Here is a 26,542-nt window from a genome sequence, read left to right as displayed (position 1 = left end):
CCACTTATTTCTGTCTGTTCCCACTACCCTCCTGTTCCCTCTTCCCCCATTCGGGAATAATCTCCAGCTGCTTGGCACTTTCCGACAACACACTCCCAGGATGCAAAGCGAAGGCCTTGTCGCGCTGCATCACGGAACTTGTAGTTCCATCCATGCCATTCCTCACTCTTCTCCCATTGTAAGAAACAGCCTTTCCCGGCAGGCGCAGCGGATTCCTCCTCCTATTCTTAACCTCCCTCCTTTCATCTCTTCCTCTCAGTCGAGCAGGGTAGCCGCTGATTGTTGGGCTGCGGAACTGCTCAGAGCCATGCCAGAGGTCGTGGATTCGTGCTCTTTGGCCTCTCCCGAGTCCGTTTGCCGGACCAAGCATCTGCACCTGCGCTGCCGCGTTGACTTTACTCGCCGGGCGCTGACTGGGACCGCCGCGCTCAGTGTCCAGTCTCAAGAGGACAATCTTCGCAGCCTGGTACGGTGGGACGTGCACCCAGTGCCCGCCTCTCCCCGGCCACCCGCCTCTCGTCCCCTCACCCCACTGCGTCCCCTTCCCGGCCCTGCGCTCCCCTCTGCTCCCCGCTTCCCTGGTGCTCTTCCTTAGCCCCCTCTCGTTTCTCAGCGTCCTCTCCTTCAGCACCTCCTCCCTCTGTTGCGCCCTTTCCCATCCCCACTTTCGTGTTTGCATCCCTTCCCTCACCCTTTACGTATACTCAAGTTTCTCCTCCCTCCAGCCCCTGGGCACATCTTGGTGCCACATCCGTTCCTCACCCAGCGCTCAGATTTCGTTTTAGCACGAATCTCCGCACCCTCATAATCCTAGTTCCCAGCCCGAATGTCCCCTGTGGCCTCCCCATTTCCTTGGCTTGAAGCCCGGAACTCCCTCCTCGGGCCCCAGAGTTCTTCCAGTCCCCGGGGCACCTTACTCAGTCCACACTTTGATCTGGATGTCAGACTCACACCCTCCCATTGCCTGATGCCGCTCTTCCCTCCCAGTCACCTTCACCTTTATTTCAACCCTTAGGTCTGCAGGATACTTCCCTCAGTCTCACTGCCAGTCGTTCCCAGACCCCTTAGGACTCCCAGCACCAGACCCCTCCTGTTTGCCTTGCTTTGATACTTCCAGCCTCTGCGAACTCCCAAAGCACCCCTTTTTCTCCAGGGTCATGGGTCCTTCCTACCTTTGATTCTTGCCACTGTTCTCTTCTAATTTAAGAACCTGTGGGCCATTCAAGCTTTTTAAGGATGTCTCAATTTAATATATTAGTTGTAGGTTCCAAAGAGCAGGTAATGATTGTACTTCTTCAAAAGAAGAAGTGCGTCTAGAAGCTCTCCAGCTACTTGAATGATGAAACACTTGTTTAGATTTATTGAATTTTATTAAATTATTTTATCTGTACATCACCTGTTTTCAGTGTTCTCACTCAAATTGTCTGATAGAATTTGCATTGTACCTTTCACCTGGAGAATTTCATAGGTGAGAATTGTAGAAGTGAGAGAGTCAAGAAAAACTGTATTTTGCATAAGGTAGTGTGGTGATATCTGGCAGGGGTGTCCAACCCACCGCCCACTGGCCACATGCAGCCCAGGATGGCTATGACTGTGGCCCAACACAAAATCACAAATTTACTTAAAGCCTTTTTTTTTTTTTGCTTATCAGTTTTCTTTAGTGTTGTGTATTTAATGTGTGGCCCAAGACAAGTTTTCTTCTTCTAGTGTGGCTCAGAGATGCCAAAAGGTTGGACACCCCTGTAAGTTTAGGTAAGATTTGTGGGTTTCATGCCTTTTTCCTGTTTGTGTAATAGGCCTGTATTTTGAGTTCATTTATATGAACTAATATAGCACATAATTTTCTTTGCCTTTGTCTTAACATTTTGCTATACTAATTCTGATTTGAAAAATAGGTCAGCTCCTCTGTGTATTGATATGTGGTCGTCAAAAGTATAATAAGGATGAAAATGAAAGTATTCTAAGCAGGAAGGCAACTATTTCCTTATAGGTTGCACTTGAGTCTTATTGAAGCACAATACTATCTTTTAATTGCAGAGCTTTTCCTAGAAAGAGTTGGCAGGACTAAAGTCCTGGTTCAATGCAGTCTCTACTTTTATTAGAAGAAGAGAATTTAGATATCATATCACTGCTTACTATTACCTTGCCCTCTATCTGTTTTGTGAAAAATAAAACTTTACCTCTGCTCCATGAGGAAGCAAGAGTCAGGAGGACTACATTTTGAAAAGAATCCCAATCTAAAATTCTGCCCATTGTTTTTACATTCCCCAAATCTGGAAAAAGAGGATTTTTAAATTATGATTTCTGGTTGGCATGTCTGTTGAGTAAACGAAAGCCTAGAATCATAGCTAAGTTAGAGTTTATACAAGGAAGGCTAGATGTAGTACAGTGATGTCTATTTATAATTGTTTGCTTATTTATAACAATAATCTAGACCTAGAGCTTGGTTTTCTTTATTCGCAGTTAGGTTGTTTCTTTCCTCCCCTAGATTATGGACTCTCTAGTCCATAAAGGTGGGGATGGTGTTTCACGTCTCTGTGCGTGTAAAGAACACTCAAAAGTGCGATGAATTAATGGATGAGTTCAATTAGAAAGCACTACCGAAGCTTATCATGGCTGCCCTGATATTTGTGCTAATGGCATCTTGAAGGTGGGGTGGCATCAAACCTCACCGTCGGTCCCCATCACCAATGGAGCGGATCCAGTGCCAGTGCTGCCTGAGGACCTCATGTGTGCTTTCCATCTCCTGTCCTTGGAGTCCCTGATGCTGAGGAATGCTGAAGGAGCTGTAACAGGACTGATTCCCAGCTTTCCTAAAAATCCTTTTGAAGTGTTTTTGTTCTTTGCACTGAAGTTTAGTACTCACTTGTGATAACTGTCATGCATTTGTTTCTTTTATCGAAGTTTTCAGTTTTTAGGTGTTCTTTCAGTTGGTGGCTCAGAAGAGGTTTCAGTGTCTCGGCCAAGTTCATATACTAGTAAGAGACAGAAGTCAGGAATTGAACACAGATTTTTATGACTGGGAATCCTCCAGTCTTCACTAAGTAAATGGCTGAGCTGGGAATCAAATCAAGGTGTTTTCTGGTTTTGATTTTAACACATAACCCCTTGTGTTTTGTTTGTTTGTTTGATTACAGCACCTTGCAAATAACAGGTAGAAATGTAAATAGAGGCAGGATGAGGCATAGCACTTTTTTACTTAAGCCCTGCTTTGTTGCAGGAAAAACTTGAGACTGCTTAAAACAGCATGTGTATAAGATTAAGAATAGAGAGTGTAGGCCCTGGCTAGTTAGCTCAGGTGTCAGGTGGTTAGAGCATTAGCTCAATACACCAAGGTTGTAGGTTCAATCCCTGGTCAGGTAACCAATGAATGCATAAATAAGTGGAACAACAAATTGATCTTTCTCTCTGTGTGTCCCTTTTCCTCTCTCTCTCTGTCTCAAATCTATAAAGAAAGAAAAAAAATTAAAAGAATTTACCAAAAGAGAGAATAAGAATAGTAGAAGCAATAACACTGACATGGAACCACTTCTGTGGTGAAATCCAACTATAAGCAGCTCTAAGGCAGGGCCAGGGCCAGACCTAGGGTGGTGGTAGAAGGGAAGAAAAGAAAGCGTGAGAACACTATGAAAGAAAAACTTGTTAATTGGTTATGTGGGATTGGGAGGTGGGATCTATTGTGGATCATTTGAATGTTTCAAATGTTCTGTACCTTGAGGAGTTCCACGAACAGAACAGAACAGAGAAATCAGGGAAGAAAGCTGATTTAGGGGACATAGTCGTGGCTTTAATTTTAGAATTTTTAGGAGGCTTTTGAAGGCAGTATTTCCCAAGGAGCTGTTAAGCAAATAATTAGAGGCCTCCAGCTGGGGCCCCAGAGAAGGGGTATAACTGTGGAAACAGATGGTGGTCATCAGTGAGCACAGCGGTATTAGTTGACGATGTGGGTATGACTGAGGTAGGAAGTGAATCATATGGTAAGAAAACCTACGGATCGAGGCTGGAACACTGGGACGTGGTCATATTTAGGAGTTAGGAAGGAGAGGGAGGGAAAAGCATTAGACAAAGTAGGAGAACCACTTATGGGTCAAAATCAGTGAAGCCAAGGAAAGGACTTCCAACAGATTATGTGGTCCATAAGGACTGTGATTAGACAGAGGTCAGGGTTATTGAGCATAAAAGACCCGTCAAAGAGGAGGACTGCCCATTCACCAACTAGCAGAGGAGCCAAAAGCCAGATTGAAGAGGGGGAAGGGAGGAGATTGTCGAAGAAGAGGACATAGCAGCTGTAGGTTGCCCTTGGACTTTGAGAAAGGAACGAGAAAAATGAATAATTACCAGAGTAAGCAGAAGGATCAAGGGAAGTTTAATAAATAGTATGGGAGGCTTGCTTAGGTTGTTTGGAAACAGTCATGTGACATGGAAAGATGAAAGATTCTAGAACAAGAAATTCGCTGAGAGGCAATGAAAGGGTATGAGGTCTGGGGCTCAGAAAAGGGATTATTGGGATGGAAAATACTGCGATTTGCTGCCACTTCCTTCCTGCCCAGAGCAGTTGTCCTTAGCCAGCCGTGGCAGGTGGCTGTGTTCTCCTGGTCCTGTAGGTCGCTGGGTCGGAGTTGCAGTACCTAGTTGGGCTTTTGCTGGATACACAGCAGCAGCAATTACAGTCTGTTTCTCTGCATACCAAGTGTGAAGGTTTGTTCTAATTTTTGGATATATGGAAGTGCACAGGAGCCGGGCTGTATTAATTCTAGGAAGAAGCATGGTAAGATATACCGAGTCATGATGGAAGAAACTCAAGTTATTCAGGGGTGTCCAACCTTTTGCCATCTTCGGGCCACACTGGAAGAAGACAACTTGTCTTGGGCCACACATTCGATGTACAAACACTAACAAAAGTTGATGAGCAAAAAATGGTTTTAAGTAAATCGACAATTTTGTGTTGGGCCGCATTCATAGCCATCCTGGGCTGCATGTAGCCCAGGGACTGTGGGTTGGACACTTAGAGTAATTTTTTCATAGCAGAGAAGTTTTAGGAGATAGTAGCAAAGACATTTTAATTTAAGTTTGACTTTCACTAAAAGCCCGAAAGTTGTGTGACTATTCCAGGCTTACTTATCTATATGTATGCAGCTGTTGGCACCCCACAATTTCAGGAACTTTGGATCCCAAAGGATGGGGCATATGCTAACATTTTGACTCTTTTAATTCTTGAAATTTCACTCTGGGTCTTACTTTCCTTAAGCAGCTAGTTCTACTCTGTAATCATTGCAGTTAACCTATTTCTAATACTCATTTTCTCCTGTGTAAAAAAGCTATGTTCTTATCATTTTAAAATATTAATTTAATTCTAGATTTTGGATACAAAGGACCTCACAATAGAAAAAGTGGTCATCAATGGGCAAGAAGTCAAATATACTCTCGGAGAAAGACAAAGTTACAAAGGATCGCCTTTGGAAATCTGCCTTCCTACTGCTCTGAGCAAGTATGAATGTTGTCCTCTTTTATAGCTAAACATTGGGGGGGATATATTTTTAGTTAACTTAAACATTTTTTGTTTTCTGTTTTTAGTTTGAGTGTATGTAGTAACGGATACACTATGTCTACTCCTCTGCTGTTCAGATTGAGGTTTATAGTGAAAGATGTATGTTCTTCAGATACTGAAGAAGTTCCTTGTATGAAATATTCAAGAATAGGACTTTTGATAACTTACTTTTTTACTCATCATTTTACTAATATCTAGTAAAATGTGGTAGTGGGAGCATGCCATCTTATGGAGGCATTTAAGGGATCATCTAGGAAGCTTTTACGAGCTGCACATTTTTCACCTTTTCCCAAGAGGCCAGCCACTTTTATTCATGGAATTATAACAATGACACACATAGAACCATTTCTACGGAGCAGTCTTGACATCAGTGCTGTTGCAATCTTTTACCTAATCCTTACGGTAACCCCCTGGGATATGACCTGCATTTTACACATGAGGAGAGGGAAACTCAGAGAAATAAAGTAACTTATTCAAGAAAGTGACAGCTAGAATTGTCATATTGGGAGTGTCTGCCAGTTATTGATATATTGGAGAAGCGAAAAGGGTAGGAAATCATTGGCTGAGACGAAGGATAATCTACCTCACCTTTCAGTGGCCATTTTTGTGCCTTCTCTTTCCATTTAAGAAAAAGAAAGGAGATCCCCACGCATAATTTGTGAGGTGGATGTGATTAACCCCCTTCTACCGGTGCAGGAACCATGGCATAGGGAGGTCAAATAATTTGCCCAAGTTCACAGCACCAGTAAGGGGCAGAGTCAGGAGGCAAAAACATAAGCACCGCTGCGGTCCCTAGTGCCGTATTGCTGTTGCCCCATCATCAGCTGCTCACACTATCGGGGGCGGGGGGCTGGGAGAGGGAGGATCAGTGTTTGTTATTTCCGATCCATCATAGGCTGATACTTTTGTAAAATGCAGTAAAAATGAAATACAAGGAAGAAGCAACTAAACACAACTACATACTTTCATTGCTAGATTCAACAAACAGAAATCACTCTAAAAGTTTCTAAAAGCTTATCCTCAGCTTCGTGACTCACCTCGTCCAGTAACAGTCTGCACACCGCACTGTTCCAAGGGAGACTCTGGCATGCCCTGCTGTGGTCGTTGAAGTTCCAAAATTATTTCTTCCTCTTTCCCACTATTGCAAACAATTACAAGGTATCACACACACACAAAGCGTATGACACACGGCGGGGTGTTTAATATCAGTTCCTGTTCCATCTGCATGAGCAGTTAGCGTGGCGGGATGCAAAGGACCACAGTGGCATCAGATAGGAATGTGGAAGGCGTCTAGGGGGTGACATTTCTAGAGCTTACTCTCAATCAGTAAGAAGACCTCATAAAATTCTACTTACATTATTTAGTGTTTGTCTTATGAATTCAAATTTGAGATTGAATGATACCGTACTAATATATTGGTTTGTTTCGTATAGAAACCAAGAAGTCGTGATAGAAATTTCTTTTGAGACATCGCCACAATCGTCTGCTCTTCAGTGGCTCACTCCTGAACAAACTTCCGGGAAGAGGCACCCGTACCTCTTCAGCCAGTGCCAGGTAAAGGGGGTTCAGCGTGACTGAGTATCCCCAGCTCGCGAAGCTGAAGGAAGCAAAGCGGACAGAGCTCTCATGGGTAGAGTCATGGGCCTTCCCTAAGACAGCATTTTAATTTATCTTAAATTGTAAGAATAACATATTTTTATTTCTGTCTCTCACTGTTACTACGTTTACGTATTACTTTTAAAAAGAAACTTGCTTTAATTTGAAAACATGTTTACCTAGATTTGACGCTCCAGGTCATATTTATAGTTGTATCCCCAGCACCTGGCATAGAACTTGTCATAGAGTGTGTGCAATAAGTGGTCATAAAATGAAAGGAAAACATGAATCAAACAAAATCTGTACTGGTTACAAACATTGCTGGCAATAAAGAAGTAGAAAGTGAAAGATCAGATTTCCTAATTCTGTCCAGACCCCGTTACCCAGAAGTAACCACCACTGAGTTTGGTGTACAGCCTGTCTAGAGTTTTCTTACACATTTACAAACGTATATTTTAAATGTACCTTTAAAACAACATGCTTTAAATGACTTCTGTTTTAAAATCAAAGAATAAATAACCATTTAATATAAAGCGTTATAGTATAATGCAAAGATAATAAGAATCAAACTCTTCTTCTGAAGGAAAAAATAAACTAATTCTGTTAGCAATCCAATAGTTGACAATGAAAGGAACTCACTTCATTAACCATTTATTGTATTTCTAAGCATTGTTAGATACTTTACATATTTTAATCCTTTTAATATTCCTGTGTGACAGATATTATGGCAGGCTCAAATTTGAATGCAAGTCCATAAAAAAAAGGGAGCAGTGTTGGCATATAAATGAGACATGTTTACTTTCTTTTTGTTTTTTTAAGATTTATTTTTAGAGAGGGAAGGGAGGGAGAAAGAGAGAGAGAGACAGAAACAGAGACAGAGAGACAGAGACACATCAATGTGCGGTTGCTGGGGGTGATGGCCTGCAACCCAGGCATGTGCCCCGACTGGGAATCGAACCTCCTGACTGGGAGTTCGCAGCCCCTGCTCAATCTACCGAGCCATGCCAGCCAGGGCTAGACACGTTTACTTTCTATTACCAATTTTAATGTATTTTTAATCTAAGAAATCCTTGGTTCAGTACTCTGGCAGAGATGGGACGCTCTAGGCAAGAATGTACAAGTGGTGCACCCTCTTAGTGATACCCAACGCTCAGTATCTCCCACAGAATGCCCATAACTTAAGGTGGGCAAGACATGCAAGAGTCGTGAGCCACAAGAATGTGAATTTTGACTATATTATTCTATTTCTTATTGGCAAGAGTTTTTGAAATAAAGGAAAGAGATGTTAGTTAAATTCAAAAATTCCTGTGGTTGGTAAGAAGCATGTAGACATGATTTCACTTGCTGAATTTGCTTCCAGTGTTCTCTGCACATTGACCTGGGTGTGGCCTTTCCTAGTGAAACACAGATAAAAACCCCTGGGCATTGCTGAGTCACCTAACCAGAGACCGTGGAGGAGCTCTAAGGGCGTGGTCTCGAATCTCATTTTGGGAGAGAGATGGTGGCTGTTCTAGTTCTGCCTCACCCATCTAGAAGTCATTTGGGGTCTCATATCTTTGGAGGAGCGACTGGATCTGAAGTGAAAAGGGCTGAAGTTCCGGGGTTTTAATGGAGTTGGGGTAACATCAAGTCTGCCTAGGAGTTACAACAACTTCCGAGAGAGACGTATCAGTACCCCCTTGGGCTCAGCAGGCTGTCAGTGAGGCTGGGGTTCCTTTGCTCACCAGCAGTAGATACAGACTTACTTGGCAACAGGCCAGCATATAAAATTGTAGGTGCTCTGGCCATCCTCCTGGATGGGACCAGTGCTTGTGACAGATAGGTGTGGAAGCCGGGAAACACTTGACACGCAGGGTATTGAGAAAGACTGTTTGTTCTCCCTCCTTTTCAGTCCCTAGGTTTCACTTTCAAAATTTGTTACAAGATGGAAGAGCCACTGGTTTCTTGGAACACTAGCTTCCTGTTAGATGTTAATGACTAACCAGAGAAAAATGGGTTTCATGTTGCAGTAAGTGTAAGAACCGGAACAGGTTTGTTTACTGTAGGTCTTTTCAGAGCCTTCAGGAGACTAATGTTTCTAGTGACTCTCCAAAGCAGGGATGTTGTATGCCACAGTTCCCAGGGTTATTTCACCAAATAGCCCTTTTCCCCCAGGGTTCCTCACAGCTTCTCACTAGGCACTACCGTTACTCAGAGCTCAGAGTAAGACACACTGCTTAACATTGCTCCATCTTTCACCTGAAATGTCAGCACTGACCATGCGTTAAAATGGAAAGGTCAGATATTTTATATCTACAAATTGACTTTTGCTACTTTAAAAGACCCCAAGAAATGTGAGATGTATTTTTATTTTAAAAAACAATGTATCTAAGAACAGCGCTGCAATTGTAATGATTTTTTTAGTGACTTGGTTTATAAGAAAGGGGAAAAGCTGTTTCTTTTTCTTTCTCCCCCTGCCAGGCCATCCACTGCCGAGCAATTCTTCCTTGCCAGGACACTCCTTCAGTGAAATTAACCTACAGTGCGGAGGTAAGAATCCCAGATGTTTGCTGCATTCAGCGGTCCCTATAGGGGAATGTGGTGTAAATGATAAGCAGAGATAATAATTGAGTTTTTATAGCTAGAGATATTTCACTCATTAAGTTGAGCGTGGTCTAGTTATTTCCTGAATGCTTTTTGTTCTAAGGTCCACGGTCGCTGGAGCACTTGGTTCTGGAGCTTCCCATTCTGTGCCTGCCACAGTAATAGCTCTAAGTACTAGACCATGCAAGAAAAATAGGATGGATGCTTACTTAATAGGATGGATGCTTGCTAGATCATTAATATTCAGAGGGTAGCCCTGATTCTGGCATTCACCAGAAATAAAACCTTTAGGATCACAGAGCTAGGGTGCACGTTTAAGTGACCACGTGGTTTGTGCCAGAAGGGTCTTTCCCATACAGATTTCCAGACAAAAGTATTTCGCAGTTTTTGGCAGTAACTTTTAGTTTCTGATATCATGACCGTTAAAAAGTTCTTCCTGTTGAACCTGTTTTAGGTGTGTGGGGGGCAGGGGGCTGTCAGTGCCAGGCGTAGTGCTGGGCCCTTCATGTACAGTGTTCATTCCCTGCAGCCACCTGCAAAGTGTCACCCTCATTTGGTGGGGAAACTGAGGCTCAGTGAGGTTATTCGCCCAAGTCCAGGCAGTTAGTTAGTTAGTGGCAGAGCTGGGATTTTAATTCAGTTCTTCGAAATGCTCTACATATGGATGGATGAATGGCTAGATAGTTCATGTTTACTTTTAAAGTTGCCAGTTTTACGTATTGCTAATTCTCTTTACAAACCGCATACATGCGAACTTACTGGGTCCACAGTCTGTCAGCCATGAAGATGGAGAAAGGGTTATTTTACATAAGTAGTCAAGAAAGACAGAACCTTTTACTCATCACTGGAAATGACTTCCCATTAGGTGTCTGTCCCTAAAGAACTGGTAGCACTTATGAGTGCCATTCGTGACGGGGAAGCCCCTGACCCAGAAGACCCGAGCAGGAAAATATACAGATTCAGCCAAAAAGTAAGTTCTTACAGCCCAGAGTTTTGTATTAGTTCGTAGTTGAACGACAGATAGCTTTTACCCATCCAGAGAGCAAATTTGCTTTTGAAATATTTCAGCTTGTTTTTTGTTTTCTTCATTTCTTTTTTCTTTATTACGCTTTTAAAATATTTCCTTCTACAGTGTTGTATTGAAGAAAGAGGTTGCTGGGTAGGCACGGTGGGGAGCGGGCCTCCTCCCGTTTTCCCTCATCCCAGTTAGTGAGGCTGTCCTTTCTCCCGCCCGTGTGCCAGAGTGTGGCGTGTGGTTGTGGAGTGTGCACAAGTGGAAGAGCTGTTGTCGGCCAAAAAAGCACTCTGTTACAGTCATTTAGGCTAAAATTCCTATGTAGCTGGTAATTTGACTCGTATCTTTGGCCTTTAATGAGGGGTGTGTGTGTGTGTGTGTGTGTGTGTGTGTGTGAAAGAGAGAGAGAGGGAGAGGGAGAGGGAGAGGGGGAGAGAGAGAGAGAGAGAGAGAGAGAGAGAATCTCCTTAACATAACGTGTTTGAGCCGCAGCGGACAATTTTGCTCCCACCGCAGCTTCCGAGATTCCGAGCTCCCATGCCTTCAGCATCCTCTAACTCCTGAATTATTTTGTATGTCTTTTAAACACACTGGGAGTGGTTTAGAAAAATTAATTTAAAAAAAAAATTTACATCAAGATACAAAATTCCAAAAAACTTAAGAGAAAGGTGCAGTTGCCTTCTTAGAGGCTAATTTTTGAGAAATGTTTAAAGCGTACCTTGTACTACTATGACCAGTCACGTCTCTCGCATTTCAGAAGCTTTCCCTCCTAGTGGAATAAAAGGGAAATAGATGTTTTGAAATGTTTCACATCACAGTTTTGAACTATTTGATCCCTTAAAACTGAGAACTATTTGAGAAGTACAAAAGGAAAGTAACCCGTACATACTGTTTGGATGTGAATCATCTTACTCTGCAGCACTTCCGAACGCTAATTTGAGCACGTGGTGTGTTTTGCTTGCCCACTTTAGGTCCCGATCCCCTGCTACTTGATTGCTTTGGTGGTTGGAGCTTTGGAAAGCAGGTGAGCTTTTGGACACATCTGGAGATTTATGGAGAGATCAGACCTTCAGCATGCCGAACATTTGTTTGGGATTAATTGGTAGATCGTTTGTGTGTTTTTCAAGGTGTCAAGCTGACAGTTCTAGAAAAATTGCAATCTAATTATAAAATGTAACAAATTAATTTTAAATTACAAAGTCTCTACTGGTCACTGACTGCCTAAGTTTTGCAAGTAGTGTAGAATGAGTATGCTCTCACCTTTCATAAGAGATCTGGGCTCTACGGCGAGCTTGAACCGTCACTTCTCGTAGCCTCCTTGTCACCGGTGAACTTACACCTCCCTTTGCTGCCACACAAGGTAGATACGGGAAACAAATGAGATGTAAAATAGATGTAAAAAGCACTTGGAAGCCTGTAAATATTAGGGAAATATAAGATATTTTACTAAAATTTTCCCAGTATACAGAGTGCCCTTTCTTCTGAATTTTTTTGTCCTTATGTCTAAACAACGAAAATAAGCATCCCTGTAGTCATCACATTCTCTAAATTGCCAGAAATGTGGATGTGGTAGAGACGTCAGGAAAAAACGCAGGTTCTGATCCCTGCTCCGCAGGTACTAGCTACATCTTGGGTCACTCACCTCTCTGAGCTTCACTTTTTTTCTCCACCTAAAAGTTAGAAATAATAATATGGATTTCAAAGGATGTTTGTGAGGATGAACAGACCTAACATATGTAAAGCTCCTGGCCTGTGGGAGGCACTGACCAAAGCTGATTATAACTATCACAGCAGCTAACAGCTATAAAGGTCTTATTATGGCCCAACTGCAAGGCATCATCCCACTGAATTCTCACATGTCTGTATAGCAGATATGATTATTTTTTCCCATTTGACTAATGAAGAAACCGATGCTTGGTGAGTTGTCATAATCGGCTTAGAGTCACATAGCCAGGAAACAGAGCCAGGACGCAAACAAACCCAGGTTCTGTGAGCCCCCACGGCGTCAGCCTGCACGTGCTCTCCTGTGCAGCAGCCCTGTGCCAGCTGCCGACACACGAGGCTTGAGATGCGCTGTAAATGTAACGTACACACTGGCTTTCTAAAGGCCTGTTATGGAAAAAAATGTAAAATAGTTCATTAATCATTTTTATGTTGATTACAGGCTGCAAGAATATTTTGGATAGATTGGCTTAAACAAAATATATTAAAATTAACTTTAAGTTTTATTATGCTTTTTTAAAAAAAAATGTGGCCACTGCACAATTTGAAATTACACACGTCGTTCGCATTTGTGGCTTTCATTAAATTTGTGTGGGACGGCGCTGGTTCACGCTGCTGCCCAGTGCGGTCTGCAGACCAGCAGCTTTGGCCTCACCTGGGCATTGGTGAGCAAAGCAAGCTCTTGGGCCCTGTCCCAGACCTGCTGAATCAAAATTTGTATTTTATCAAGCTCCCCGGGTTATTCATATGCAAACTAAAGCTTGAGAAGCACTGCTCTGGAGTGCACTGCCTCTCTGGGGCAGGGTACCAAGGCAAGTCTTGTTGCTTAGGGTTTTGTAGTACATGAAATTTTTAAAATAATTTTATTTTTTTATAATTTTATTTTAATCATTGTTCAAGTGAAATTTGTTTTTTTTTTAGTTCAAACTCTGCATAAGTGATATATAGTTGTATTTGTTTCTCCCTTTTTTATGGTTTAAAAAATGATATTTACCACTTTAACTATTTTTAAGTGTACAGTTCGGTGGTATTAACTGTATTCACACTGTGGTGAAACAAATCTCCAGGTCTTCTCATCTTGCAAAACGGAAGCTCTGTACCCTTTAAACAACTCCCCATTTCCAGCTCCCCCCGGCCCCTAGTAACCACCATTCTGCTTTCTGTTTCTGTGAACTTGAGTACTTGAAGTATCTAAGTGGAACGAATCATAGAGTGTTTGTCCTTTTGTAACTGGCTTATTTCACTTAGCACGATGTCCTCCAAGTTCATCCACGTGGTAGCACATGACAGGACTTTCTTCCTTTTCTGTTTGTTTCCTTTATATAAGAGTGTTCAGCCTTTAAGTGCATAACCAAGCTTACATCCGCCCCTGTTCTGGAGTCATCTCTCACTGAGCTGTGACTGGGTTTCTACAGTCACGAGGCCGAGGGAGGAAACTAGGTCGCACACTCCTCACCAGAGCCTGTAAACTAACCTTCGGTGGGGGTACTGGGTCTCAGCTTTCATTTGGCCCAGACTGTGTCCCCTCATAGAGCTGCATGGCAGTCGCTGCATGGCACTTGCTGTATACGCAACGGCAGGCTGGTGTCTCAGAGGGGACATGGAACCTCAGCCCTGCCCCTAAGCACATGGTAAATCACACTCCTACTCTAAGGATTTGTGTGCAGGACTTTAAATATCTGTCCTAGAACTAGGTAACTTGAATTTCTGTTTTATTTAGGCTTTTTAATTTTGCAGGCAAATTGGCCCAAGAACATTGGTATGGTCCGAGAAAGAGCAGGTGGAAAAGTCAGCTTACGAATTTTCGGAGGTTGGTCATGTAGTCGCCCTTCTTAATAATTGTGGTGGACAGTCATTTTAAGCATTTGAACATAAAATGTGAAGGAGTTAAGTGATGTGGTAAAAGAATCAAATACATCTTATTTTATGTGACTTTGCATCTGCTACATTTTTTGCATCGTTTTCATTTAAAATAAGCATCATTAACTCATAACCTTAGAAAGCAGCGTATACTTTTAAGAACTTTTTATGGTAATGATGAAGACATACAAACATATATGCATTAATTTTCCAGACTGAATCTATGCTTAAGATCGCAGAAGATCTGGGAGGCCCGTATGTTTGGGGGCAGTACGACCTCTTGGTCCTGCCGCCGTCCTTCCCTTACGGCGGCATGGAAAACCCTTGCCTCACTTTTGTCACTCCCACTCTGCTGGTAAGTGTAAATATCTTTCATTTGAAATTGCGTTCTGCTCAAATATAAACCTAGCTATGAAGAACCTCAGGCTCCTAATCATTTTTAAAAATCTTTTATTTCTATAACCCTTGTTTCTAATGTTATTGTTTACTGTGGTTATCATCTCATGATTAATGTGGCCATTTGGGAGAAAAGAATATTTTGTGTAAGTTGTTTGGGGATATTATTAGGGGGTGGGGAGCTGTGTAACAGTGATCCATTGATGAATTATTTGTATCCAGACAAAGAAGCTACACCATGTACACCTGGCATCATAAAAGAAACAGACCTCACCTTACCGTGGGTAGGAAAGGATTAGGCCACAGTGTATGGCTCTCTTTTACGTGCCTTGTGAGGTGCCTCAGATCCTTCCTAGAATAAGTGAGTGGGGTTAGCAATGAAGTAAGTGAAATAAAATACATCATAGGAGACACGATAAACTTTAAACATATGCGTTGTGGGTAATAGAGAGAAAGGAGGTTAAGTAAGGGTAAATAAGAGCAGATACAAAAAACGAAGTGGGAAAAATGTTTCCCAGGAGTTAGAGACAAGTACACTGAGGGTGTTGGAAAAATTCTCTAGGATTATTAGGAAAGAAAGAATTATGCTGTTTTTTCAGTTGTGCGTTGTCAAGAATTATGTTGTTTTTTAGTCCTGCATTGTTTGTTTCATTTCTTCATACATGTCTCTTCTGAACTCTTTGGAGAGCCATGCAGAAATACAGTGAACAATTAATGCCAGAATACATCAGATGTAGGTGGTCTCTTAGATGTACGTGTAGTCTGTAATTTGATTACTGAAATACTAAGGTGATTTTCTTCATTTTTAGGCAGGTGACAAGTCACTCTCCAATGTAAGTTGAACATTTATTATTTATAAACATTTATTAACATTTATATATACTTCATACCTCATGAAGTGTTAAGTCAATCAAATTTAAAATACCCATTGCATTATGTTGAAGATACGGTTATAAAAGAAAACTTGAGATTTCTTGTTGTAAGACAGTATTACAGTAACCATTAGATTTAACAGATTTAAGAACATTTTATAGTTTTATCTCTTCATATGTTTATTAAATATTTTTCATTTGAATTGATACATCTATTTAATATTTTTTAAATAAGCTAAATTATTTTTTACTGAACTGAGTAATAATGTGAACCTCTTAGCCAAATGTTTAAAAAAAATGAACAACTGGAATAGAAAGAACTAGAATGCTTAATATTGAGTTATTTTAGAATAAGGATATCAGTTTCACTACAGCTGTGTCCACTATTTCCTTTAGGTCATTGCACATGAAATCTCTCACAGCTGGACAGGAAACCTAGTGACCAACAAAACTTGGGATCACTTTTGGTAAGAAATATTATCATTATTTCTTTTTTGGTTCTTCTTGTTGATTTATTTCATTTCCTGCCTCCCACCACTCCGAACTGTTGTGTGTGTATATCGTGTTTTTCTCTGACATTGTCCCTCTGGTCGATTTTCTTTGTTTTGATTCTGTAATGCTGTCACAGTGTTAGGTAGAACGGCGGCCTTTGGTTCATGCTTGTTGTTTAGTTCCCAGGAAAGTCACACACGGACACATCAAACCAGAACCATCGCTTCATTCTCCCTGTTGCCCTCTGCTTGCCAGGCTTCCCGTTGTTCTGGCTTGAGTGCAGGGAAGCCGCGTAGGCAGCCTAACTAGACTAGAGTGTCATGCTGTACAACTGCTTTACGTTGAAGAAAAGCCAAAAAGAAAATAACATGTCGATTATAATGCCTTTTCTTCTCAGCTATGTCACTGTTTTTATTTCTATTTCAAAAAATATTTTTAGGTTAAATGAAGGACACACTGTGTACTTGGAACGCCACATTTGTGGACGGCTGTTTGGCGAAAAGTTCCGACATTTTCACGCGCTGGGAGGATGGGGAGAACTACAGAATTCGGTAAATGAGTTGTACTTTTAAAAGCAATCGTCCCAAGTTCTGTAGGTGTTCAAAAACTTGAGTTTGAAAAGCATCTTTCCTAAGTAACAACAAGAAGACAATTTTTACAGCCGTGGACAATCAAGCAGATGCTGGTGGAATGTTCTGTTGAATCCCACCCTGAATGTGTTCTTGACCAGCACGACCTCATCGGGTCTTCGCACTTAAAATAGTCAGTTACTCTGTTTCAGTTTTATTTGGTGTGTTTATGTCACTTTTAAGGGCTATTTCTGAAAGCTGAATTTGCTGACCAGGCATTGAAACATTTCTCTAGTTGTTTACAACAATAAAGCTTATTATTAGGCATGAAATACCACTAATAAACTTCCAGAAGTTTACGCTAACATACCTTACAGTTTCCAGTGTCCAAGTTGGGTGTGTTCTAGCCTTCCCTGGTGGAAGTGAGCCCTCCCCATTAGCGCGTTTGCATGGTGGTAACTGGTCTTCACAGGGGGACATTCATCTGATTTTGTGTCTTGCAGATAAAGACTTTCGGGGATACGCACCCTTTCACCAAACTCGTGGTCGATCTGACGAACGTAGACCCGGACGTGGCGTATTCGTCAGTCCCCTATGAAAAGGGCTTTGCTTTGCTCTTTTACCTTGAGCAACTTCTTGGAGGACCAGGCAAGTCATTGGCATTTTCTGATTTTTTTTTTTGACTGATGTGAAGAACGAGGAAGAATGTTGAACTGTTGTTTTTGCTCCTTTTTATTCTTCTATTTCCTTCTGCATGTGGCTGCTGAAGAAATCTGTATTATTACCTCTCTACTTAAAACCTGGAATAACCACCGAATTCAAAATTGTGCTGCTTGAATTAAAAAAAAAAAACTCCTCAGTTTTTTGAAAATGAGGAAAATTGTATACATTCATTGAAAGAAAAGAGTGTGGTACAGTTTCTCAGCGTACCAAGGGAGAGCCCCTCAGCCCCCTTCCACTCCCCAGACATGACATCACCGTTAGCGGTTTGGTGCATGTGTGGCTCCAGATCTTTTTCTAAGTGTGAATGAACAAATTGGCAGATAAATGTGTGTAACTATCTTAATTACAGAAAAAGACTCGTACTACATGCTTACTCTGCATTTCCTCAGTTCAGTATTTCACATACATCCTTCCATGTCAGAACATGCAGGTCTGTCTTGATGCCATCACAGCATCACATCGTGTAGCTGTGCAGAGTCTATGCAACTTTCCCTGTTGCTGGGCGCTTAGGTGCCCTCCTTTGCTGACTGACTTTGAAAGCCCCTCCCCGTCTGGGCCCATTCAGCCTGTCTGATCTCCTTTTCTCCTTCCTGTTCATACTAGGGTCATTGCTCTTAGAACTCATGATGTGTGTTCCTTTTCTGCGTCTTCATTGTGCGATCCCTTACCTGTAATTTCTCTTCGCCCTTCCACCAAATTCCATACGTTCTTCACGTCCCAACTTAAGCCCCACCTTTTTTGAACATTCTTTCACTCTTACAGTCCTCATGGGCTTCCCTCTTCTCTGGACGTTCTGGTTAATAGTACAATGCCAAACAACAACAACAAAAAAGTTAAATAATTACCTTTCCATTAATAGACTTTTTTTTTTAACTCTTAGAGATTTTCCTAGGCTTCTTAAAGGCTTATGTTGAGAAATTTTCCTACAAGAGCATAACCACTGACGACTGGAAGGATTTCCTGTATTCTCACTTTAAAGATAAGGTTGGCTGTTACGAACTCTTACTTTTCACGTCCAGTGTATCTTTCATGATTATTTGTTAGGCCGATCTGAATTACTTAATAGTAGTATTGATCTGGAATTTAAGACTCAATCTTTCGTGGTACTTTTTCCTATTTACAATATGATCTCAATAACACGAGCTAGTGTGTGGAAGTATCTTATTTCAGAGAGATCTGCAATAGTGTTTTAAAATTCTGTTTTTTGTATGTGCTTTTCAGATTTTAATTATTTAACAGAACAGTATTACTATAAATTTCTTTTAGAAAAGAGAAATTATCTTGGCATGTGTCCATATAGACAAAATTAATAGATTTAAGGACCTCAAAGTCTGTTTTAGATTTTTTCTCAATAGAAAAGATTGTTCTGTAGAAAACCGGATGTTCTTACTGCTCACAGGTCGATATTCTCAATCAAGTGGACTGGAACACCTGGCTCTACTCCCCGGGACTGCCTCCCGTGAAACCCAAGTCAGTACTCACCCTGTTCATGGTTCCTTCTCATCCCGCTCGGTCCTAGAGCTCCTCAGAACACCTGAAGGCGCTGTCTGCCTTCCTGAAGCTGTTACTGGTTAGTGATGAGAGGAGAGTTCTTAGGTGTTGGAACCTTAAACCTGAGGTCAAAAGAACAATTTCCAGGATATTTAAATATAAATCAGCTTAATTCATTGCACGTAATTATTTAGTGCCTCCTTTTTGTGCAAGGATGGTGAGAGATGGAAGAGTAAGATATTGCCCTTTCCTTGAAAACATTTGCAATAAGAAAAATATGCTAGGTATTATGTTAATCATTATAACAGTGTTAGAAGTTATCATTCTCATTGCCAGAGGAGGCAAGTGAGGCTTAACTAGGTAAGGTGTCTCACCCAGGGTTACACGGCAGGTAAGTAATAGGAGTTGAGATTCAAACCCTGTTTGTCTTAACCCCTCTAATGTAGAGCCTTTTTTTAAATATATTTTATTGATTATGCTATTACAGTTGTCCCATTTCCCCCTTCATTCCCCTCCACCCTGTATACCCTCTCCCATCCACATTCCCCCCCCTTTAGTTCATGTCCATGTGTCATACTTATGAGTTCTTTAGCTTCTACATTTCCCGTACTATTCTTGCCCTCCCCGTCTATTTTCAACCTGCATTCTATGCTACTTATTCTCTGTACCTTTTCCCCCCTCTCTCCTCCTCCCACTCCCCTGTTGCTATCCCTCCATGTGACCTCCATTTCTGTGGTTCTGTTCCCGTTCTAGTTGTTTGCTTAGTTTCTTTTGGTTTTGCTTTAGGTGTGGTTGTTAATAATTGTGGAAGGGCAGATAAAGTGCTTCTCAGATAAGGTCAAGTTAAAGGAGTTCATCATCACCAAGCCCTTATTTTATGAAATGCTAAAGGGACTTATCTAAGAAAAGAAGATAAAGAAAAAACATGTATAATGTAGAGCCTTTTAAACTAAGCACCTTCCTCAATCAGGCACCTGAACCCTGGTTTTCCACGAGTCACGTGAGGATGCAGACTCCTCTGTGTTCTGGCCAGGAATGCTGTCCCTTTCGTGCGGAGTGCTCCACCCAGTTCATTCCAGTCTCCCCGCACGAAGTACTCCATCGTGCATCTCCTGGAAGCATTTCTGCCCTCTCTGACCAGGTCAAGTCTCCCACGTTGGGGCTTCTTGGTGCCCTGTATTGCCTCTCCATGGCTGTGGCCACAGTAGTATGTAGTTCTGCGTTTATCTGTGTGACCATTAACGACTTTCTCCTTTACTGCATTGAAGCACCGCGAGAGCAGGGCGCATGTGCCTGGTTTTGCTCACTGCTTTTCTTAGGGTCTTAACCATGAATAAGGGTGGCTTCCCTCCTTGGGCTGAGCCCTGCCTTGTTCTTTTCATTATAGCAGAGGGAAATTTCAGGGCACCAAGAAACACACCAGCCAAAGGTTTTTTACTCTCCTGTCGTTCCTTTTGAAATAAATAACATTCCAGTTGAAGGTGATTTATTTTTTGCCTGACGAATCCAGGATCTATGATACCATTTGGTCTTGAGGACCAACCCAAGGGTTTATATAAAGTCCACAGCTGATGTTTCATGAAGATAAGTGGGCAGCTGACTCACAGAAGGTCACTGCTTTGACCCAGTTGCTACCTCCCCAGAGCACAAGCTCTCTTGAAGCAGGTTCAATGGGAACTTCTCATCAAAACTCAGCTGATTTAGGCCCGCAGGCCAGGTGCCCCTCTGTTCTCTAATAGAAACATTTCACAGCAAGCAAACAGCATTTATGGATGGAGAGGGCAGTGTTTTGCAAGAGTTGTGCACACATTACACAGTCTCTTCTGTTGTTGGAAAACATGATTTGTTTTCTAAGGTGAGAATACACAAATCTTAGTGCAACTTGCTTGGTTTAATAGTTGGAGTTTGTTATTTCCACTTTTTTTCCTAAAAAGAGAGAAACAAAATGACCACGTGGTTTCAGAGTCTGCCCAGGGTTTTCTGCGGTGCCTCCCCAGTGATTAGGCCCGTGCCTGTCACGTGGGTGCCCGCAGACTTGTTGGATGGTGGGGTGGTTGGAACAACAGAATGTAAGACCCACGAGAGAGAGGACTCTGTGGTGTATCTGTTGTCCCCAGTGCCCAGAACTGCCCCCGCCATACAGTGAACACCAACCGTGCTGCTCAGTGGGGGCCCAGCTCCTTCAGCCTCGACTGCTCAAGCTTATGGCCCGCTGAGATGTTTGGCATTCTCTCCAAAGAGTAACCAGGAGTTCCCTTCGTTTGCTGTGCACTTAGATTTCCGAGTTACTAGATGACGCCAGTAATAGTCAGGTCGGGCAGAAGATTTCCTATTCCTGGCACTCTGGAGTTCTTTATCTTTATTTAAAAATAACTTTGAAAGTTAAATATGTTCTTTAACTTCAGAATTGTGTGTATGCAAAAGCATATTCATTTTTATAAATTTAATCTCTAATATTTATTCATCTTTGCAGTTACGATATGACTCTGACAAATGCTTGTATTGCCTTAAGTCAAAGATGGATTACTGTGAGTAACGATGTGTGGCTTTTGACTCCTGTTTGAACTGTACAATTATGTCTCTGCGCGTGAGGTGGGGCAGCCCGGGGTGGTGGGTACTTCACTCGTGAACTCCTGTATTTGGGAAGGCTGTTTGTGAGTCAAGTTTGTCCAAAGTGATATGATGCTATATCATCTCCCAGTGTGTAAAGTTGAAGGGGAAAGACAAGTAGATGTTGATACCATTGCTTCTGATTTTTCATGATTCTTTTTAACTCTTAAAAAAAAGTACACAAAGATATTTGCATCTTTTGTTTTCCTCATAAGTCATTTATAAGCTGTTACACATACCAAGTAAATCTACAGTGATCTTGGGCGGCGGCTAATGCTAACCGTTAGGGAAGGGTTGAGGCATTTTTGCTCTGTCGGGATTATTGTCCGTCTCTGAGACTTCCTAAAAAGCAGCTTCTTCGGTACACACTGAAACATAACCCTCAGAGAAGCCTCAGTGAGCATAAACCTTGGATAATTCTTTAATGGAAAATTTAGGAATAATTCTTATAGAGGAGGAAAACTAATTTTTTCTATACCCTCTGAGGTATTAGCTGAGATCCCTGTAATAAAAGACAGATTAGTGTGAATGGTATAAAGGGCGTAAAAATTTTCCCCACTCTTACTATTAATAGTCTGATTTTTTTTAAGTAATATAGATTTTAGGAGTCATAGATATAAGATGCAATCTCAGAAATATTAAAGTAGCTAAAGCTTAAATTTATTGTTTACAACTTTATGAAAATTATAAAAATAATTTTATATATTCTTGTATTTCTGCCTTTTTCTTAACGCTTTTATGTCAGATGAACCAATGAATATTAAATTGTACATGAATGGAAATAACCAGGTAACATTTATTTTAGGCCAAAGAAGATGATTTGAACTCATTCAACTCAGCAGACCTGAAAGATCTCTCTTCTCATCAGCTGAATGAGTTTTTAGCACAGATGCTTCAGAAAGTAAGTACCAGCTCAAAACGGTGGAAGTTAGAATGGGCATAAGGCACAGCATTTATGTCGAACCCAACTTGAAAAAAAAACATTACTGTGGAAACTAATAGAAAAAAGGACAAAGTTCATTCATTTACTTAAAAACATTTATTGAATGCCTACTGTGTTTAGCATTGTGCTGAATATAAAAGTATATATAAGAAATACATAATATATAACCTAGTAAGAAAGGTCACTCATGCAAAATTTAGCAATAAAAGGAGGTACATTTTAGTTACCATTTGAGAAAAACTTAATCAGGAAGAAGGACTACCAACTGCGGTAATCGAGGAAGGATTTGGGGGGACCAGGACTGGCCAGGAGCGGAGTGGTTCCAGCCGGGCGGGAGGAATTCAGGTCGGAGGGAGCCCTGAGTGGCGGGGCGGACCCAGTGTTGCAGGATCGTGTGAAGCTCTGGTGAAGGAGTTAATGCAGATGGCACCAGTAGGGTCTGATGGTGTAAGTCTAGACTGCTAAGCATTTTGGATTTTATTCTAGTCTCTAGGAAAGGATTTAACTTTTTTTTAAAGAGCCTTATTTATCTATTTATTATTATTATTATTATTATTTTTAATTCTCACTGGAGAAGATGCTTTTTAGAAAGAGGAGAAGGGAGGGAGAGAAACAGCAACTGGAGAGGGAAACATTGATTGGTTGTCTCTCATGCGCGCCCTGACCAGGGACTGCATGAACCCACAACCCAGACATGTGCCCTGACCGGGAATGGAACCCACGACCTCTCAGTTTATAAGACAGTGCTCCAGCCAACTGAGCCACACCGTCTAGGGCAAGGATTTAACATTTTTCACAAGAGAATCACCTGATGAAACGGTGGTTATGAAAATCACTTTGCTGGTGGCATGAAGGCTGGATTGGCACGGGGAACGCTGGTGGTGATATTAGGTGGGAGGCTCTTGGGAGGCTCTCGGGAGGATAGGACATGAGGGTGGGCCTGGTGGGGAGGGGAAGAACAGGACAGGTGAGAGGGACGTCACACAGGATGAAAGCGTAGGGTTTTGTGACGGACTGGATTTGGGGGTTAACAGGGGAGAGTTCAAGCAGACTTCAGGGTTCCAGGCCCAGGTAACGAAAAGGAGCTGTGAAACCGAAGGGAACTGCTGCATTTTGAGAGGGAGGAAGTGACTGGGTCCACTCTGTTGCCTGGTGTGGGGCTCTCAGGCCTACGGACCTTGAGAGGGATGGAGGAGACTTGCACAGAACTTCCTGCAGAACTGATGCAAAAGGAGGAACAAGGTTGTGAGGCAGCAGGGGCCTTGGAGACCCGCTTCCAGTACGGGTGTCTGTGGCACCGCTGCGTGGCCGGGCACCAGGAAGGAAGAATGCAATGGGGCGACTTGGCCTTGGGAATGGCAAACCTGGGGGGAGTGAGGGGGCCTAGGAGGGGCCCTCACCAGCTGACCTTCCAGGCCACACTCGCAGTTTAGTTGAAACTAAGTGATTTGGGAAGGGTCTGGCAGGCAGTAGGAGCAGCGATGGTTAGTGAGCTTTGTAAGGTGAGGTCGAGGCTGGAGAAGACGATGACCATGGCCCTGGTGGCACTTCAGCCTGCACTTCACAGGCGCCTCAGACTCTGCTTGTCCACACTGAACTCTCCCTGCCCTTTTCCACCCAGAGGCGTTCTTCCTGTTAGCGTGGGTGAAGATGGGCACAGGGGGTTTATGAACCCCCTGAAATTGTATTTATACAGTTCAAGTTTGTACTTATATGGTAAACGTATTTTTTTCCCTAAAGAAAGGGTCCATACTATTCATCAGATTCTGATGGGTCTGTAATGTAAAAGTTTAAACACTGCTATTTTGCAGGACCATAGGTAATTTAAAAGGGGTTTCAGAGGACGTATACAAAGATAATGCTGGGGGGAATTCATGAGAAAAAAATTAAGAAACTGATTTAATCTGGAAAATGGAATAAATCGAAACTATGTAAAGTATAAGGAAGAACTTGAAAGACTATGGAAAGGATCTGAAAATTGATATTTATATATACCAAAAAGCCTGAGGAGCTTTTGGTATGTAATTCTTTTTTTAATTCTCTATGTACCTCACAAACTAAATTTTCTGCTCCCAGTAGAACATCCTTATGCAGAATAAGTTTGCACAACACTTATTTTAGAGTGCATTTGTTTCTTTTTATCTAACTTACTTTTATATTATAAAATATTTAGGGTCTTAATCTGGCTAAGAATTTCTCCCCAGCTCCTTTCTTCCAAGGAATCCTGTTGAAATGATACTTTTTTATTTTGCTCTTAGGCACCTCTTCCATTGGGGCACATAGAGCGAATGCAAGAGGTGTACAACTTCAATGCCATTAACAATTCTGAAATACGGTTCAGGTACATCATTTTAACTTGTCTCTGTGGAAGAAAGTAGAAAACTAGTTTCAAGGGTGGATTGAGGGAAAGCAGAGTTATGAGTCTTGAGGAACCCTAGTCAAATTTATTGCCTCTGTATAAATAATGACAGTGTTTTTTTAAGGAACAGTTGCAGTACCTTTAAGATGATAGTATTCATCTTTTTATTAGAATTTGTTTTAAGCTCTCACCTTTAAAAAAAAGATTAGGATTAAGGATTCAATGGTGAATAGACATGCTTCCACAACTAGCCAAATCGACTCTGAAATGGAAATAGTTAGAAGTCTCTGACTCTCATGTGGTTCGTCTTCCTTAATTCAAATTGGTAGTGTGAGGCTTGACCCAAAGTTTAATTCCTTCAGAAATTCATATATTAGGTACATGAGCACCTCCTTACTGCAGACCTTTTGAAACGTATGATCTTTCTAAAGAACAAATTCCTCTTCCTTCTCTTCTCCAATTATTATATTGCATATGTAGGCATTTGAGATTCTCCGAATAAAGACGTAATGTAAAGTGGTGCACAGTGTAACTACAACAGGGTGATCCATCATCACAAAGATTATTTTCACGTATGCCTGTCACCTCCTGCCTCTTCCTTCTCCTTTCCCGCCTCACATCCCCTAAAACTCCTCCTTCCAGATGGTTGCGGCTCTGCATTCAATCGAAATGGGAGGAAGCAATTCCTTTGGCTCTGAAAATGGTGACTGAACAAGGAAGGATGAAATTTACACGACCCTTATTCAAGTAAGAATCAAGTCAAACTACGTTTTGAATTTATGTAAGGCTGGGGAAGAAAGAAAATCTTAAGCAAATGTTTTTGTTGTTTCTAAAATACTGTGTAAAACGCAATCTAAAAGTAACACATATTAAGTTTGTTAAAGATTACAGATATAATCTTTGCATAGGAATTAAGACTTGTAAATATTTAAAATTTGAGATAATTTAATTAGCTTTTTTAGAAGCATTATATATGGTTTACCTCTTATCAGCCAAATAGGGTTAGACACTAATGAAAAGTAAATAAACCAAAGACGATCTTGTAGACACAGAAAGATCTTTAAAAGCAAGTAAAAGATAGTTGGTGAGTAGGCATGGACAAGAAGAATGTCTGAAGAAGGATTGAGCAGGTAAAGCCAATTATTTTTTTGATTCAGGTATTGCAGCGAGGTAAAAGAGTAGGTTGCTTGACATAAAGGAGTGCTTTGTAAAGGAAAAAAGTTGTATTTTGCCTGCAACATACATTAAAACATTATCTCAGTGAAGTTATTTTGACTATGGATTTGGCAGGAATTCTGGCAAAAAGATAAATCGCGACATAAATGTGATAATCGGTTTGCTTTTCGTTTCCTTCACGAGTACATTAAAATTTTCCAACACAACCAAACAAGTCATTATTCGTTGTCATTGTGTGCAGGGACCTCGCTGCCTTTGACAAGTCCCATGAGCTGGCCATCCGCACCTACGGAGCGCACAGAGCCGGCATGCACCCCGTGACCGCCATGCTGGTGGGCAAGGACCTGCAGGTGGAGTGAGGACCCATCCGCCGCGCCTCTCGGACAGTCCTCTTTTTTACACCGAATTCACAAAGGAATGTAAAACTTCAGCTCATAGGATGACTAAAAATGTGTTTTTACTTTTGGCTTTTTGTTGTTTTATCACTGCTTTTCGTAAATAAAGCTGAACTGCCTTCCCTCGCACTCCCCCCATGGCATATTCTTGATATGAAGTGAATTTTATAAAAGTTATATAATCTTTTGATT

The 26,542-nt window shown here is 41.6% G+C and overlaps 1 protein-coding gene across 2 annotated transcripts; it reads left to right on the top strand.

The window, feature by feature from the left end:
• Positions 1 to 267: 267 nt before the first annotated feature.
• LTA4H (leukotriene A4 hydrolase) lies at positions 268 to 26,542 on the top strand. 2 transcript variants are annotated; one of them, XM_028532165.2, is made up of 19 exons: positions 268 to 466; positions 5,358 to 5,488; positions 6,982 to 7,102; positions 9,605 to 9,673; positions 10,593 to 10,697; positions 11,714 to 11,766; positions 14,202 to 14,274; positions 14,539 to 14,679; positions 15,530 to 15,553; positions 15,989 to 16,059; positions 16,524 to 16,635; positions 17,157 to 17,301; positions 18,257 to 18,360; positions 18,776 to 18,846; positions 21,341 to 21,395; positions 22,283 to 22,378; positions 24,679 to 24,761; positions 25,422 to 25,526; positions 26,197 to 26,542. In XM_028532165.2, exons 1-19 carry the CDS (start codon positions 308 to 310, stop codon positions 26,312 to 26,314), a joined length of 1,836 nt encoding a protein of 611 aa, XP_028387966.1. In that variant the 5' UTR covers positions 268 to 307; the 3' UTR covers positions 26,315 to 26,542. The 2 variants fall into 2 exon arrangements, with proteins under 2 accessions (XP_028387966.1, XP_035875332.1); XM_036019439.1 differs by lacking the exon at positions 24,679 to 24,761 and having other exon boundaries at positions 273 to 466.

This window comes from Phyllostomus discolor, chromosome 2 (assembly GCF_004126475.2).
Source record: "Phyllostomus discolor isolate MPI-MPIP mPhyDis1 chromosome 2, mPhyDis1.pri.v3, whole genome shotgun sequence".
Taxonomy (NCBI): domain Eukaryota; kingdom Metazoa; phylum Chordata; class Mammalia; order Chiroptera; family Phyllostomidae; genus Phyllostomus; species Phyllostomus discolor.
The sequence above is the reverse complement of the archived record's forward strand: the minus strand, read 5'-3'. Positions and strand labels throughout refer to the sequence as shown.

Coding starts and splice junctions, on each gene's coding strand:
- LTA4H (XM_028532165.2), top strand. CDS start 308: ATGCCAGAGGTCGTGGATTCGTGCTCTTTGGCCTCTCCCGAGTCCGTT. Junction 7,103..9,604: donor ACCTCTTCAGCCAGTGCCAG/GTAAAGGGGGTT, acceptor TCCCCCTGCCAG/GCCATCCACTGCCGAGCAAT. Junction 15,554..15,988: donor GTGACAAGTCACTCTCCAAT/GTAAGTTGAACA, acceptor TATTTCCTTTAG/GTCATTGCACATGAAATCTC.